Source organism: Capsella rubella, unplaced genomic scaffold (assembly GCF_000375325.1).
Source record: "Capsella rubella cultivar Monte Gargano unplaced genomic scaffold, Caprub1_0 scaffold_5, whole genome shotgun sequence".
NCBI classification, from domain to species: Eukaryota; Viridiplantae; Streptophyta; class Magnoliopsida; order Brassicales; family Brassicaceae; genus Capsella; species Capsella rubella.
In genome coordinates, this window is record NW_006238919.1 from 9,196,746 (window position 1) to 9,213,213 (window position 16,468).

Sequence of the window (16,468 nt, forward strand, 5' to 3'; positions counted from 1 at the left end):
TGAAAAAGGAGGGTCAATTACTTATCGACTGATTGTGCTAGGCCCTTTAAGGGAATGATCACACACAATCTCATGTGTTTAAACTGGTCTGTATGTGAATGTGATAAGTCATGCCCTAGGCTCAGTTGAGATATCTAGTGGTATGCAGAAATTGTTAAAAGCATAGCAATTAAAAGGTCATTTGGCCCAAAATAATGAAGATGTACTTATGAGCTATAATGAAGCCTTAAAACTTTAAAAACTCCAACTAGGCAAATTATTACGGATCAAATGAGAAAGAATGAATCTTGTCGGGCTCTTTAGTGACGTGTTGTTTTTAAAAAAGCTGGGTTGGTTAACAGATTGGTTATTTGGGAGAAGAGTAGATAGATCTGACTAGAATCTTCGATTCATTGTCGTATTTCATCTGTGAAGCGGACAAACCAAAGAATCCGCCGGAACTGGAGATATGGGCGGTTCCAGAGAGTTCCGAGCTGATAAATCTTCAAACCAGTTCCACTCTATCGTCGCCATGGCTATCTGGCTTGGCGCCATTCACCTCAACGTCGCTCTTGTTCTCTTTTCTCTCATTTTCCTCCCTGCTTCTCTGTCTCTCCTGTATATACCCCTTTCTCTCTTTGCTTTCACAGGTCTCAAATTAAACTCTTTTCAAATCCTCTGAAATACTCTGTTTTCAGGGTCTTGGGCTTGCTCTCTGTGTTTATCTTCATACCAATCGATCACCGTGGCAAATACGGACGTCAGCTCGCTAGGTACTTCTTCCTTTTATGTAATTCAATCGCCAATCGTTTTTTGTTCTTGAATTCATTCTGTATGTTTGACCAGGTACATATGCAAGCACGCGTGTAATTATTTCCCCGTCTCTCTGTACGTTGAGGATTACGAAGCTTTTCAGCCTAATCGTGCCTATGGTTTGTCAAAATTTCCTTCTTACTCCAAAGTATCAAACTTTAAAATGGGTTTGTGATGTTATTGACTTTTTAACCTGTGATGCAGTCTTTGGTTATGAACCACATTCGGTGTTGCCGATTGGAGTTGTTGCCCTTTGTGATCTCTCAGGGTTTATGCCTCTTACTAAGATCAAAGTTCTTGCTAGTTCTGCTGTGAGTTCATGCTGCTTACTTAGTCTCTTTGTCAGTCTTTAAGCTTGTCCCTAAAACTCATTGTTTTGTAAAATTGATTTTAGATCTTCTACACTCCCTTTCTAAGGCACATATGGACATGGTTAGGGCTCACCCCTGCTTCTAGAAAGAATTTCACTTCCCTTTTGGATTCTGGCTATAGTTGTGTTCTTGTACCTGGTGGTGTGCAGGAGACTTTTCATATGCAACATGATGTTGAGGTAACTTTATTCTAGCTCACTTTTGCTTTGATGAATACATATTCTTCTTAGGAAACTTGGATTTCTTAGCTAGTTACAAGTTTTAAATACTTGAATTAATGCTATTCATATTGCTGATATCTGATATATATAATAGAGTTTGTAAACCATAGAGAAATTGGTGTGTGTCTCCTACAACATTCTGTTAATTTCATTATTGAGCTCTATCTCACATTGCAGAACATCTTCCTTTCATCGAGAAAAGGATTTGTGCGCATAGCCATGGAACAGGGGACACCTCTGGTTCCAGTTTTCTGCTTTGGTCAGGTAGGCAAAAAGAGTATTTCGCAAGGTTTTATGCTCTATGTAGTTATTTGTCTTCATGTACCTGCAACTCTCAAACTAATTCGTTTGTCAGATTCAGTATTCAGATATTGTAAAGTTTCTACTTTACATTTATATGTTTCATGTATTTGTTTCTTCCACAGTCACACGTGTACAAATGGTGGAAGCCTGATTGGGATCTCTATCTTAAATTATCTAGAGCAATCAGGTTTACTCCGATTTGCTTTGGGGGAGTTTTTGGGTAAGCATAAGCCTTTTTGGGTTAGTTCCTTTTAGGTACATCTTGCCTATAAAATTCTTGAAACAAAAAAACAATTCCCATTTCTTTTGTAGATCCCCATTACCATATCGACAGCCTATGCACGTGATAGTTGGTAAACCGATAGAAGTTACAAAAACTCTACATCCGACAAATGAAGAGGTTAGTCATCTTCTTGTATATTGTGGTATATAGTTTCTTCTTAGAATGATGGTATAAAGATATAATTCTCGACTCTAGCACTAGCCGTTACTGCGTAGAATGGACTTGTAAGTTTAGCATTCATCAACTTATGGTGTTATTGTGCATCTCAGATTGCTAAGTTTCATGGCCAGTATGTGGAAGCGCTTAGGGGTCTGTTTGAGAGGCACAAGGCCCGAGTAGGCTATCCTGATCTTCAATTGAACATTCTTTGAACAAAATCTCCAATGAAAATTACTACTTGTGTATTAATAAGTACCTTGGAGCTGGATTTGGATTAAAATATACACATGATCACATGTATGTCTTTTAACATAGACTGTTGTAGTAATGGAATACGTTTCTTGCTATATAGCCTGTAAATTATATGTTAACCTGTAGAAAAGTAGTAAGTGGTAACTTTTAGGTGGAAGCCATAGAAATATAAGGAATTATTGTTTCGATGGCTCTTGTTGCTTGAATCTTGTAAGATGAAGACATCTAATGATTAAAAACCAAAGAGTGTTTCTTCTAGAGCGACTCTTCTCGACTTTTTTAATAAAGTTTAACACCCAAAAAATAATACTCATGTTTTTCCTTGACTTCTGACAAAATAAAACTAAACTGTTTGTAAATCCCTCTAAACAAGTTAAACCACCAAAATGTAGTAAAAGCTCTATGCGATGAGAATGAGTCTAACACATAAAAAGATCATTCGAATTCAAACACAAGGTGACATGAACTGGAAGCCCTGACCACATCATCCAACTCGTTGCGCATCCTTTTTCTTGTTGCCAACTTATAGAGCCTTTTCGGTTCAATGGGATCCGTGGAGAAAGTTGCTTTCTTCAGCTGACTTGCGTTCCTTAGAATGTATGTAGCCACTTCTTTCTCTTCCTCTCTTCCCCAATTGCAATTTCTCCACACAAATGTCTCCAGATGGGACAGCAAACATTCAGGGACATCCTTTGGTTGATTCCATGTCCCTTGCTCCTTATATTGTTTTTTGAATTCCAAACTACGCTGATGAAGACAATGCTACCACAGAGGAAAGGTAATGTATATTATTTTTTAACCCCAACGAGGGATCATCAACAATAGCTAGCTTGCTAATAATGAAATGTCTTACATCAATGAGCTTGAGGACTTGTAGTTTAGGAGAGCTATCAAGCATGAGCGTAAGTAGAGTCCACCACTCCAGTTTATGCGTATACATTTCTAGATATACCAGCTGAGAGTAGATAACTTCAGTGGGACATGTAATCTATTCATGAGGCAATTATTAGTACTATATACAGAAACAACAAAAACCCACAAAGTTACCTTTAGAAGTGCGATACAAAAATTACCTGCAAAGCTAAAAAGTCCAAGGAAAGACGTTTGACTGACTTGACATATCCCAAAATATTCTCATTGCCTATCTGCTCAACGTTTCTAATAGTGGCCTCAACTAGCTCGGATGCATTCTCTATCAGAATAAACTCATGACATATTAAACTTACAATTTCCAAGTATTTCAAAGAAGGAGCCTTTATCACATATCTCCTATTCTCTCCCGCACTTGAGGAATCATTAAGCGAAAAAGTCTTCAAAGATGGCGCCTCAATGGTAAAATCGACTACATTATCACTAAACGGACCTCGATGCACAACCAAATGTTCAAGATAAGGGCAGCTAGCAAAAAGGTTACGAACAGATTCATCACCTTTGTACACTACACCTTGAAGGTGAAGAGTTCTAAGGGACTTCATAGAAACCGGAGAATGAACATCCAAAAGAACTTGATTCTTGAGTTTTAAGGTCTCAAGCGTATCAAAGCAAAACAAGCTAATTGGAAGTCTGACTGGGGGTCCATGGTAAACACGGAGATCGAGTACAAACTCACGGACATTGCGTGCAAATGCAACAGTAGCCAATACTCCAACATATACACCATCGATATGATCAGATGTCAGTGCCAGGTGCAAACTCTCCAGAATTGGAGCTTTATGTGAAAGCAAAGACTTGGTAACATTTTCTGAATATTTATATATGTTTCCATAAGATTCAAACTCGAGCCTTGATACCATTTTCCAAAGAGAACGCCATCGTTTAGACAAAGCACTTGTGGCTATCACATTCTTTGTTGGAATCAAAGACAGTATATGCAGCAGCAAAGCTTCAGGCAACTCACTGATTCTGTCCTGACTCACATAACCTAGCTTTCTCGAACTCTCACCACTAAAATTCAAAGAATAGAAGATTAAGAATTAGGCTATGGAGCTTACATTATTAAGAAGAGTTCATAAAGGATGATGAAGCAGAGAAAAGAAACAAACCCTTGTTCCATCAAGTGCTTTGCCTTCCCAAGTTCGTTCCCAGTCATTGCTATCTTATTACAAAAACTCCAAACGCAATCTCAAAAAGGGTTGATCTCTTCTACAAAGAATCAACACTGAACCTGTGAGACTGGAGACATACGACGGCGAGAAGATTAGAGAAAGATGACGAGACTATTGAGAAAATTTTAGGGATTGATTAATTAAAACCGGTTTTGTTCGGGTGGAATTATAAATCAAACAGGCTCCAACACGGTCAACCAACCATGAACCATGGTCACTTTCGGGTTGGTTTTGAAAATAGAAACATCAAAGGCATTTATTAACCAGAATTTTCTCGTTTGGTTCCAAAAAAAAACTAACATATACAATATAAAGATCATTCGAACACAAGGTAGCATGAATTTGAAGCTCTAAACCACACCATTCAATCTTGTTGAGCATCATATCATTCCCAAGCTTCTCTTTTGGATTCAATAAGTCTTGTGGAGAAAGTTGCTTTGCTCAAATGTCTTGAATGTTCTTTATCTCCTCCTTTTCTCCAATCAGATCTTGTCCACACACACAAATGTCTCAAGGTGAGACAACAAACACACATTTTGGTTCATTCCATTTCCCGCCCACCATACCAAACCAAACCATCTTTTTATAAAATTTCAGATAATTTGATGAGACAAACGATGAGCAGAGCCAGAGACTGGAATGTCCTACTGTTGCCAATATTTGCATGGACCGAATCAAAGCAATAAAACAGAATTATCAAATAGATGTAACTAACTTATTTCCGTGCATCATATTGTGACACGTCTGTTAACACGTCATAAGAAGATCAGATATACATACAAATGGAGTAAATTGCAAGAAAACGACATGAAAACTAAAACGACACGGAATGAAAAATGCCTCTTGAAGCTGACTCCCTCAAAACCTTAACTACCCCTACCCACCTTTTATATCCCACCACCACTTTCTATAACATCTTTGTCACTCTTGTCAACTCTCTCTCTTTTTTTATATATTGTTCTTTTGAATTATTCAAAAACAAGTTTTTGAAACATTCTCTATTTCTCTTTTTGTCTCTCTGTCTGAATTCTGTTTTCTTTTCTCTCTTCTTTTGTTTTATGTTTTAAACCGCCGATGAACGATCGGAGTCTCAAAAAGTCTCTCCCCGGTAAAAGCAATCGTCCGGCTGATGAGAATCTAGCTCTCTTCTCAGTCAACCGTGAGGCCTCTTTGGATGGTATGAATGATCTTCTATTATATATCTATCATTCCTCCATTGACTTGTCTTTTGCTTTTCTACAACAACGCACACATATTGAAACCATTCTAGCTTTCTAGTTGTATTTAGATTGCTGTCACGTTTTGCATTCCAAGAGAATACTCTGTTCATCGCTTTCCACAATTAGTTTGAATGGATGCTGCACCAATATCAAAAAGACCTTTCCGTGTGTTTCAGTATTCAGCTTTTCAATCCTTTACTATTTTTTTCTATGTGGCATGTACAGTTTTGTTTAAACTAGGAAGAGAACAAGCTAAAGTTGCTAAGCCTGAAGCTGAGGATGTGAAGAAACTTGGAAATGACTCGTAAGTTACTTGGTGTAATGTACTCCCTCATTTGAATTATCCTGACATAGACAATGTAAATAAGTATGAAATATCTTTGTTTGCTTTTAGGCTTTATACTATTCCTGAAGTTCCATTGGGAACTCTCTCTAGATTGGTTCTAGAAGCTAGAAATACAACTTTTAAGCTTCATTCCATTTCTACTACAAGGGCTACTTCAAGGGTATGATGCACAAAAAATATTTGCCTACATATTCATATCATTAAAGAGTTTCATGTAAGATTTCAAATCAAATCTCATTCGCGCAGAGCGAGACCGAGAGCGATCCATCGTCAAGACCAACTAGAAGCGGTTCAACAATTCGTCCTTCCAACATTCCCACTCTCAGATCCTCTTCTGCCCCCAAGAAGACGACAACTGCAACTTCAGCTTCTGTTTCTACTCCAAAGAGGACTGTCTCTCGATCTTTAACTCCCGTATCACGCAAAACCCCTTCACCTTCTTTAACTCCTTCAAGAACCAGTACAACTACTTCAACCACTCCTTCCTTCAAAAAATCTGGAGACGCTCAAAGATCAAGATCGTTGACTCCAAGGTCAAAGCCTCAGGTTTCTGAAAATTCAAGTAAGAGCAATGTGCGTTCTTCCTCTGTCTCATCACGCGGATGTGTCCGTCGTGATGGATGCACATCAGCTTCAACAACACCTCAGACACCGCCAAGAATAAAAGAAACAGTCACTCTAGCGTTTGGTAGACCAGTGGGGAATGTTAATTCACCAAAACGGAACACTTCCCCGGATGTTACAAAAACAAGGCCTAAAGGGCGCTCTGCTTCACCTTCTCTGATTCCTACTTTTTCAGGCGCCTCACATACAACATCAACTCCCAAGTCTGTAAAGCCATCTGCAACTGTTGCGGATTCAACAAGGTCAGGAAGGAAATTGCCAAGAGCTTCGGTTCAAATGGCTATCAATCACTTGGTAACATTCTCTTGTCATTGTTATTAGAGCCGATTTTGTCATTTAAAACGTCTATCATGGTCAACAGTGTAGTAACGTTTTTTATGAGGTTTCGCTTGACGATGATAGTGTCACTTTAAATGCAGGACGTGGCAAGAAATGGTAAAGTTGGAAAACATGCGTTTTCAAGCACAACGTTGTACCCACACAGCATCAGATCTTCCTCGGGTTTGAGAAAGCAGTGTGGTAGTAGTGAAGGCAGCTGCAGCAGCAGCAACCATGAAGAGGAAGAAGGAAGAAGCTTAGCCAAAGAAGGAGATAATACAGAGAATAAGAACGATAGTGCTCGTTATGACGCATTCTTGAATGTTAAAGATGTGAAAGATACAAACTGGCTACTCAACATTGATGATGAATCTCATCATTCTCTCATCTTCGACAATGCTTTCGACTCTCCTCCTGACCTCTTCTCTCCACGTTAACTCTTTTTTTTCCCTTTGTTTGTTAGTTTAAAACAAGAGAGCTACTTGGAAAAATAATCCTGTTTCACTCTTTCTAAAATTTCATGCAATCAAGAGAAAAAGAAAAAAAAAAGAGTTATTCTACTCGTTGTGTTTTTCTTTCAAAAGTGTTGCTTGTATTGATCAACAGAAATATACAGCTTTGAGCTTTTTGTTAGTGATATACAGTGTTTTTAGAGTCTTTCACCCTTTCTTTTATGTTCATTTTGAGTCGTTTATCGTATTTTAGTCCGTCTTTCGTGTCTTTCGAGTCGTGTTTTGAGTCTTGAGCAGGGGATAAGCGGTTGGAGCAGAATTGACGCGTTTTGGACCAGTTTCGGGCAAGGAAGTGGAATTTTAGCTGATGCAGAACATGGACCGATCGGTCCATCACCCAGACCGATCGATCCGACCGGACGGACATTTTAGGAACAAAACGATCGATCGGTCCTCACTTCCGATCGATCGATCCTATCACCCGGACAAGATCCGGCGCCTAAAGACCGATCGGTCCATCTGTTAGACCGATCGGTCCATTCCAATTTCGGTTTCCTTAACCGGAGTTAACTTCTATTTTCTTCTGTAATGGGTATTAAAACCCAAAAAGACCTGTTTTTCATGGTACGTTTTTTCACAGCAGTTTTTCTGAGTTTAGTCTTGTAAGCAACATCTGGGATAGAGATTGATCCTCTTTGACAATTTGGAGAAGATTTCTAAACCTTTTTCTTATTCTAATCTATTGAATCATGTTTCCTTTAAAATCTATTTGCTTTGTTTCGATTGTTATGTCTGAGTAGTCTCTAAATTGGGTTTTAGGGTTTCAAGTAGGAGAATTCAATGATTTGATAGATTAGATGTCTTAGGGAATTCTTAATCATTAGGTTCTTCAATTTACATGTTCTCAATGCTAGAATAGGATTGATCACCCTGTTTTAGAACTTAGGCTTTTATGTGTTTCAGAGATGTTCGATAAAATGCCTGAATGAATGTAAATTGAGCATTGTATTTCTAACCTGCGAGAGTTGATGTTAGAACGCTTTGTGAACCAAATGAACATGTTTGATAGTGCAAATTTGGCTAGGAAATTACAAATGAGAGTTTAGTAATTGAATAGTTGGATTTAGTGATTAATGTCTTGAGAGAGAGTTAGTCTAAACTTATGTTCATGTTCAAGAACGGTTCTTCATGTCTGAATTCCTTATTGCTTTTATTTGTTATTCATTGATTCTCTGAAAATACCCTGCAGCCCAATGTCTTTAATTCATAAGTTTAAATCTCTCTTTTATTTGCATTTTTATTTACAAAACTGAAAAGCAAACAAAAACCCTTTCCGTTTTAGTTACGAACGAGTCTCGCAAGTCTTTAATGTACCATTGCTCCTTGTGATCGATCCCGCATATACTTTACTTCGGTTAAGTTATCGGGTTAAAAACTCGAGTAATCAGTTAGACCCTAATTGTTTAGTTCAAGTTACTTCCAAGAAAAGACACTAGTATAGAAAAAGGTGTATAATCGTTGTTAGTTTAGCACAAGATTAGTTTAATAAAATCCATATAAAACAGAGAAGTGGTGAACGGGTGACACTCGTTTGTGATGTTAACTGTCCCCTTCCGGCTATTATTAGAGTATCATTTGGGTTCGTTCTCTCATAAGTGGGTCGTCTGGTTTGTTCACAAGAGTTCTGTCTTGTAATGGTTAGGAACGAAGCATCCATTACCAAAAGCGTTATAGACAACAATCCAAAATAGTACATTGACGCGATTCATGTTTAATGTTTTGTAGAAAGTGAAAGAAAAAAAGAAATACATTATTTTTTACACTCTCCATCGTGGTAGTATCAAATACACAAATCCAAAATTCTAAATAAATAAGCAGCAAAGGAAATAATAAATAGTTAAGGAAAAAAATATATATAAAAGAGAAACGAACCCGTCTCCTTTTGGATGGAGCCAGTTTAGAAAGGTAGGGAGTGTGCCGACCGTGTTGTCAGACTCTCTAACGTCCCTTAGGATTCATGATCTGAGAAAACACAGCACTTGGAGTGAGTCCATCTGAATCTTCGCTGGCCAAACTCCGACCACCGATGCTCATGTCTATTCCACTGCTCCTTGAGTCCGTCACATTCCCTTCATACACATCAGAACTCTTGTCGTTCTTCCCTTTACAGTTGCCATCATCGTACTTAATCTTATCCATGTCCAAGTCACCGCATATTCCTTTCCCGCTCTCCTCTGCGCTTTCCTGAAGTTGCAATGCAAATTCTAAGTTCCACAGAACATCTCCCATCGATGGTCTCTCAATGCCCTGGTCTAGCACACACTTCATCGCGGTTTCAGCAAACTTTTTAAAGCATTCCGGTGTGATCTTGCCCTTGAGATATGGATCAACAATCTGGTCAAGCATGCCTTTCTTGTAGCAGTATGGTGCCCACTCCGCTAAGCTCACTTGTTCTTTTTCCAGTGTCGGGTTCAAGGCTGGACGCGCGCATAGGGCTTCAAAGAGAACGACGCCAAAGGAGTAAACATCGGATTTCTCAGTAAGTTGCTGCCTTCGGAAATATTCTGGGTCAAGATAACCGAAACTTCCTTTCACTACCGTGCTTACGTGTGTGTGGTCTAGTGTAGGACCAGTCTTCGATAGACCGAAATCAGAGACCTTGGCCACCCATTTCTCATCCAATAGAATGTTTGTTGTCTTCACATCTCTGTGGATGATTGTGTGTTTTGCGCCAGTGTGTAGATAATGTAAACCTCGGGCTGCCCCGATGCATATCTCAAGACGTTGCTTCCACGGTAGAGGAGAATTCTGAGTTTTGTAGAGATGCTCCCTCATTGTACCATGAGCCATGTAATCATACACTAGAATCATTTCGCAGTTCTCTTCACAGTATCCGATCAGCGACACAAGGTGACGGTGTCTAAGCTTCGAAAGCATTTCAATCTCAGTCTGGAACTCGTGTACACCTTGCTCAGACATTGGGTTTCCTCGCTTGATGGCTACTTTTGTGGTTCCGCCATCAATTTCTCCTCTGTAAACCTTTCCAAAACCTCCAACACCAAGCACGCGGGACTCATCAAAGTTTTTAGTGGCTGCTTTGATCTCAGCAAAGGAGAAGTGACGGCATAGATTCGACGGAAGGGACGAGGCATAACTTCCTGTTGTGTTCGTCTTTGCCGAGCCAGCAGAATGTGAGTTTCCATAAAGAGACAGTGGAAGCCACCCTGATGTTGCATCACTTGCAGGCTGGTAATCACCACGCTTACGTCTGCGGTAAGCGCCAAATACACAGAAACCGATAATAAGGGCCAGAACGAGCGCACCACTGGCTGCGCCAGCAACAACAGCCGTATGGCTATTTGATTTCTTAGCACGCGGGCGTAGGACTCTAGATGGGTCTGCAGTCACCGGTGGACCAGGTATAGGATTGGGACCTGCCAGATTACCATCAGAGTTATTCATCTTGAATATCTCAACTCCATTAAGAATAGCATCATAATACTCAGGCTTGTTAATAGTGTTTGGATGAAGAGCAAGCCATAGATCTTGCTGTCCCTTTCCATCAGGTGGATTCACCACGTAATCCCTGTGATGCGGAATCCCATTTCCATTGGTCCAGCCAGCCACATCAGCTTCACCCTCAGCTGTTTGGTTGTTGAGGTAGATTGTAAACACCCGTTGGTTGATCTTAGTGATGTTAGGAGAAACCTCACAGAAATGAAGCCTGACAAGGTAGCTAAAACCAGAGTCAATGCTGAAAATCCAAGTGAGATTGTAGTTGAGATTGATTTGAGCAGTTGGACCCATGGACCTTGCAGTTGAGTAAACATCCACAGGAGCAACATAGGAAGGAGTCCCCGTAGGGTACTTAATCGTCATGTTAGGATCAGCAGTCTCAGGAATCCCAAGGCCTGCACCAAAGAGATAAGGCTGATCATCATACCACGATCTGAACAAACCCGTATCCGCAGAAGGGGAGATATCATTCCCTCCAACATTGAGCCTGTAAACATTCTCAAGAGCAGTACTGTTATCAATAGTAATAGAAGCAGATGATCCCACCACGATCAAAGTGCCATCAGTGCTGCTATATAAATCAGGCATCGAAGTGACCTCAATCCCATTAACAAAGGCATAGGCATTAGAAGGGGTTGATTCGGGAGTAAAAGTCATGTTCAAGGTTCCACCTTCAACATTGACAATGAACTCCTTGATGATGAAAGCGTAAGTCAACGCGTCCGCCGTCTGAGCAACACTAAAGTTCTTGAGAAGAGTGTAAGGACCAAAGGAGACAGAGAAGAGGGAGTTCGTAGCGTTGAGACCATCGTACGAGTTTGGATAAAAGTAAAGACGAACGAACTTGCGACCTGAGGCAACGGGGAAAGTGTAAGTGAAAGGAGATCGGAAAACTCTAGCCGTCATGTAAGGAACTTCGGGAACAGAAGGATCTTGTGTTAACGCCGGCGATGTCTTTGAGTCTCCTGAAGAAGAAGATAAGAACTTGGATTTGACATCGGAGATCCATGTTCTGTTATCTGTGTCACGGAGATCAGAAGCTCCACCACAATTCAACAAAATCTTCTCTGTTGGAGAGTAATCATCAGCTGAGATTAAAGAAGTTGCAGATAACAGAAGAAGAAAAAGAGAGAGACGGAGTCGTCCCTCCGTGATCTTCATCGATCACGAACAGTTCCCCACGGAAAGATCTTCTTCTCAGATCTGTCATAAAACAGAATAAACACATAAAAAAATCAAAACTGTGAAATTTTCACAGATCTAAAAATGGAAAGAGCTATGTTCAGTTGATTAACGAGAAGTAAGCTTAAATGGTAAAGTTTGAAATGAGTAGTAGGGAGAGTGAAGTGAAGAAGATGAACATACCTGAAGAATCGGGGAAGAAGAATCCCTAATAAGCGATGAAATCGGAAGAGAGTTTTGTTTATTGTTTTGGAGAAGACAGAGAGATATTTGGGGGAAGAGAGAGAGAGAGAGAAGAGTTGAAAAAAAAGGAATTAAATGAGTGGGAGAGGTTAGCAGTATTATTTAGTTAAGACGACAAAACGGACAGCATTGTTGCCTCCCTCTACGCGTTTTACGTTTTTAAAATAATCTAATAAGATTTGATTAATTTTGGATATTGTATACTGTATAGTTTAGGTTTTGGTTTTTTAAAATTCATTGACGCCGGCTTGCTTAAGGATGAGTTAGAGAAAATGACGATAATGACCTTAGGAGTACAGCTGGAATTACATGTCCGACCATCGTAGGATAATGTTGATTGGTATGGTATATATGGTGTGGGATACTGTATGACAGTTCATGATATAAAGAACAACAATTTTAGAAACGCGTATATATTTTATTTTTTTATGTGTTCGGTGGTGACGAGTGACGACGACCGCTCGTGGCTGAGCTGGTGCTACTCTTTGTTTATAAAATATTATTATACTCCTAAAAAGGGAAAGCCTGGGGGTCTGTTTTGATTGTAACTCTTTTTGTTAGTTTTCTTTGTTTACGTAATCATGGGCCTTTTTTTAATTCTTGTCTCTGTTTCACCTCATATGGCCCATATAGAGAAGTGGGCCTTCTCTATAAGTTTCTAGCACTGAGAGTAGAGAGACATAAGAATGTACTATATAATCTTCTTGATGTGAATTGTTCATGAATCATGAATAAGTAGTGTTGGTACAAAAAAGTTCACAAGAGTGTTAAACACTGGAAAAGGATGGTAAAGTACAAAAAATTATAATGAAAGTGTTCACCATATGCAATGATACAAAAATTTGAAATTAAAATTTTGGAAACAAAACACAAGATTTCTGGTTGGGAGTAGAGGAGGACTGTGGTACAAAATTTGACATTTCAACTTACTAAAGAAAAAGAATTTCAAAAATATTTTATATAGGCGAATTGTGTATACATGAACCTTTTGTTTTCTGTCTTTGTCTTCTTTGCAGTAAACTCTGTATCCGAGTGGTTTTGATTCTTCTGTTGTCACTGATTATATAACACACAATTAACTCTAGTCATCCCAGTCATGATCCCAACCATCTCGGTTTGGGGCCCTTGCTGTTAAGCCGTTGGCAGAGATGCTGACACCTTTTCCTGCACCACCGGGCGATTTCACAGCATTGTTCTCATCCCAATCATCGTCCCAACCCTCGTCCCAGTCTGCTGTCTCCACATCATGGACTCCTGACTCGTTTTCCAAGCCTGGCCCTCCGCTCAATTCTAGCTCCCGGTAAGGCACTCCACCGCCTGCACGTCGGTTCTTCCGGCATAGACACAATGCCCAAATTCCCCCAAAAATTATGACAGATACTATCAGGAAATAGGCACCGTTAATGGGGGTCATTAGCTTTTCATATGAGGGAAAGCGGAATGGTAACGTGTTTGCTTCTGGTGGGTACATATGAAGCACACACTCTCCTTTCCCTGCATCTAGTTTGATCTTGTCTATGTCTCCACTAATGGATATGTTTACCTGTGCAAGTGAAAGCAGATCGATTCAGTTTAGTACTGCATTGTATCATCAAAAATAACAAAAAGAAATCAGATTTCCATAGACAAAAATGCCAAAGATAATGCTTTTATCAATGGAATCAACTCGGAAACGACATACCCTTTTACTCTGGTGTTTTGGCAGTGTCAGTTCTTGTAGAGAGTTAACCGGAAGAACAATCTTTGCTTTTAGAGATTTTTCACCTTCATTTTGAACTAGAACCAACCAGTTAGCAGAACCTGCAATTATCAAACACAACTTATAAAAAAAGAAATTTAAATCAACCCAAGCAAAACCTACTGTTGAAAACAGAACATACAAAGCGGAAAGGTTCATGTTGTCGAAATATTTACAAATTAACACAACCTAAAAATGTCAAACATCTGCTAGCTTTTGTCGTTTATTCTGCAACAAAGGTTTCCAACAATGTAAAACCATATGCTAATTTGATCCCTAGTTTCATAAAGACCATCTCCACAACTTATCCAACCATTTTCATAAACATATCTATGCTGCAAACAACCCTACTATATGGCTTTGAATCAAGAAGAAAACACCACTTATATCATTGCGTTGTTCAACAAAAAGGAACGCACCATGCCAGAGATGAAACCAAGAGTACCTAAATAAAAAGACAAACAATACTACAAGAAGGCGCAAATATATCAGTACCTTTATCAATGCTCAAAGTGCAAGCCACCAATGAATTATAAGTTGTACACATGTTAGAATTTCCTGCACAGGTCTCTACACTGCCAGATTCTGAGCTCTCCTTAACGTCATCCACCTTATCAGAATCTTTAGCCACAGGTGGACTCTCCTTACCTGGCTCCGTCCCATTTTTCCCACTCTCCAAACTTTTTGGAGGCGGCGCCATTTTAGCCGGGAGCTTTCCACTATCCTGACTATCCGTTAAGTTCGCTGGAGGTGGAGGCGGGCTAATAGGCTCTGTTGTATTCAACACTTTTGTATCATTCTTCTCAATTTTAGGTTGCAGTTGTGGAGGAGGACTCGCTGTAACAGGCTCTTTAGGATTAGGATTCGTCGAATTACTATTTAGCAAAGGAGATTCTGATGAGGTAACATTGGGTTTAACATTAGGCAATTGAGAGTTCTGGAAAAGAAAAAAACATAAGAGTAAAGTCAAAACACATTGTTCAAAACCTTATCTAAGATCAAACGAGAAAGCACACAAAGAAGGAAACGAATTTTACTTGTTTAGTGGTTGAATTTGAATCCTTTTGTGTGTCTTCATCAACTAACTCACGAAGGTTCCCAAACGACGTTACATTGGAGATGAACAAAATCAATACAAGAAGTAACAAACCCCAACTTCTATCCATCGCAATTAGGGGTCAAACCCTAAATTTATGACTCGATCGGTTGATTTATTAGCCAGTGGCAGTTCTGATTCGATCCAAAGATACTTACCGGATTTGGTACTTTGCAACAGAAGCTCATTTTTTTTTCAGGGTATCAGTGGTCTGGTCGAAGCAAAACGCATCGCAGATTCGTGGATCACACAGTTCAAAATCACCAAACTTCAATTTCACGCAGAGGATTGGCAAAACAGTTAGACAGATGGATGATCGATGTAATCGGATTTGTTGGCTGTCGACGATCGATGAAGACAAAGAGTTGATTTGTCTCTTGTTGTGTGTTGGTCGTGTCTGAAATTGAAACTGGATCGAGTCGGAGAGCCAAGTCGAGTTTCAGTTTCACGATCCCTCCACTCCACGGAGCTGTCGGAAAAAAAACATATTTGGGCCGTAACTTTTTTACAGGCCATACATAATCTGTATAATAAGGCCCATTAAGTGATTTATTTGATCAAGCACTCTATATGTTGGAGAGTGAGTGACTCATGTTTGAGGCGTTTGATTAAAAAATAAGGGTGATTTGGTTACAAAATTCTTATATATTTACGATCTTTAATTATTTATTTATTTTACCTAATTATGTCTATAAAAGTCAACTATTTGTTTGCCAATTACACATGTCTTTATCGAAACTTCAATTTGATCGAAATCCAACGTCTCACCTTTCCTAAATGATCTGCATTGGTGGATCAGATCAGAGTCTACCACCACGCGTTAAGTGAATTCTTCTCTAGGTTATCTCTCCGACATCACACAACAAAAACATTGGGGACACGTGAGGTTAATTCTTTGTTTGCCATTACATGTGTCTTTCTAAGTTTAGATTCATTCTTATATATGGGTTGTGTTAATTTTGGCATTTCCTGCAACCTCTTGAGTCTTGGTCATACGTACAATGTTAAACAGTAAACTCATCATGTGGTACATTATAAACTTAATTAAGTATTTCAGTTTCAAAACATGCTTTTGCTCTTAAAACTTCCATATCTTTTTTAGTTCTTTCTACACTGTGATTTCCTTCATTAACAAAGCTATTGAGACATGAATAATGAAGGTGTTAACCAACAGTGATTCGTTATTTGAGAGAGAGAGAGAGAGAGAGAGAGAGAGAGAGAGAGAGAGAGAGAGAGAGAGAGAGAAG

General features: G+C 39.3%; 5 protein-coding genes across 6 annotated transcripts; 2 read left to right on the forward strand and 3 right to left on the reverse strand.

Annotated features, from left to right (window-relative positions):
- Positions 1-283: 283 nt before the first annotated feature.
- Positions 284-2,476, forward strand: LOC17886129 (diacylglycerol O-acyltransferase 2). The gene is made up of 9 exons (XM_006290228.2): positions 284-597; positions 678-752; positions 826-911; positions 997-1,103; positions 1,187-1,342; positions 1,562-1,648; positions 1,810-1,907; positions 2,000-2,087; positions 2,240-2,476. Exons 1-9 carry the CDS (start codon positions 449-451, stop codon positions 2,339-2,341), a joined length of 948 nt encoding a protein of 315 aa, XP_006290290.1. The 5' UTR covers positions 284-448; the 3' UTR covers positions 2,342-2,476.
- A 134-nt stretch (positions 2,477-2,610) lies between these two features.
- Positions 2,611-5,136, reverse strand: LOC17884913 (F-box/FBD/LRR-repeat protein At3g51530). 2 transcript variants are annotated; one of them, XM_023782328.1, is made up of 5 exons: positions 4,848-5,136; positions 4,424-4,523; positions 3,455-4,325; positions 3,235-3,369; positions 2,611-3,143 (listed from the first exon to the last, which is right to left on the reverse strand). In XM_023782328.1, the coding sequence occupies exons 2-5, from the start codon at positions 4,468-4,470 to the stop codon at positions 2,817-2,819; spliced, it is 1,380 nt and encodes a 459-aa protein (XP_023638096.1). In that variant the 5' UTR covers positions 4,471-4,523; positions 4,848-5,136; the 3' UTR covers positions 2,611-2,816. The 2 variants fall into 2 exon arrangements, with proteins under 2 accessions (XP_023638096.1, XP_006291090.1); XM_006291028.2 differs by having other exon boundaries at positions 4,424-4,553.
- Positions 5,137-5,477: 341 nt separating this feature from the next.
- Positions 5,478-7,651, forward strand: LOC17886716 (mucin-5B). Its single transcript, XM_006291112.2, has 5 exons — positions 5,478-5,663; positions 5,932-6,010; positions 6,101-6,212; positions 6,299-6,970; positions 7,096-7,651. Exons 1-5 carry the CDS (start codon positions 5,561-5,563, stop codon positions 7,429-7,431), a joined length of 1,302 nt encoding a protein of 433 aa, XP_006291174.1. The 5' UTR covers positions 5,478-5,560; the 3' UTR covers positions 7,432-7,651.
- A 1,511-nt stretch (positions 7,652-9,162) lies between these two features.
- On the reverse strand, positions 9,163-12,469 carry LOC17884915 (receptor-like protein kinase FERONIA). The gene is made up of 2 exons (XM_006290522.2): positions 12,328-12,469; positions 9,163-12,165 (listed from the first exon to the last, which is right to left on the reverse strand). The coding sequence occupies exon 2, from the start codon at positions 12,121-12,123 to the stop codon at positions 9,445-9,447; it is 2,679 nt and encodes an 892-aa protein (XP_006290584.1). The 5' UTR covers positions 12,124-12,165; positions 12,328-12,469; the 3' UTR covers positions 9,163-9,444.
- A 705-nt stretch (positions 12,470-13,174) lies between these two features.
- Positions 13,175-15,659, reverse strand: LOC17886758. Its single transcript, XM_006291226.2, has 4 exons — positions 15,163-15,659; positions 14,621-15,062; positions 14,069-14,187; positions 13,175-13,930 (listed from the first exon to the last, which is right to left on the reverse strand). Exons 1-4 carry the CDS (start codon positions 15,289-15,291, stop codon positions 13,469-13,471), a joined length of 1,152 nt encoding a protein of 383 aa, XP_006291288.1. The 5' UTR covers positions 15,292-15,659; the 3' UTR covers positions 13,175-13,468.
- Positions 15,660-16,468: the final 809 nt, after the last annotated feature.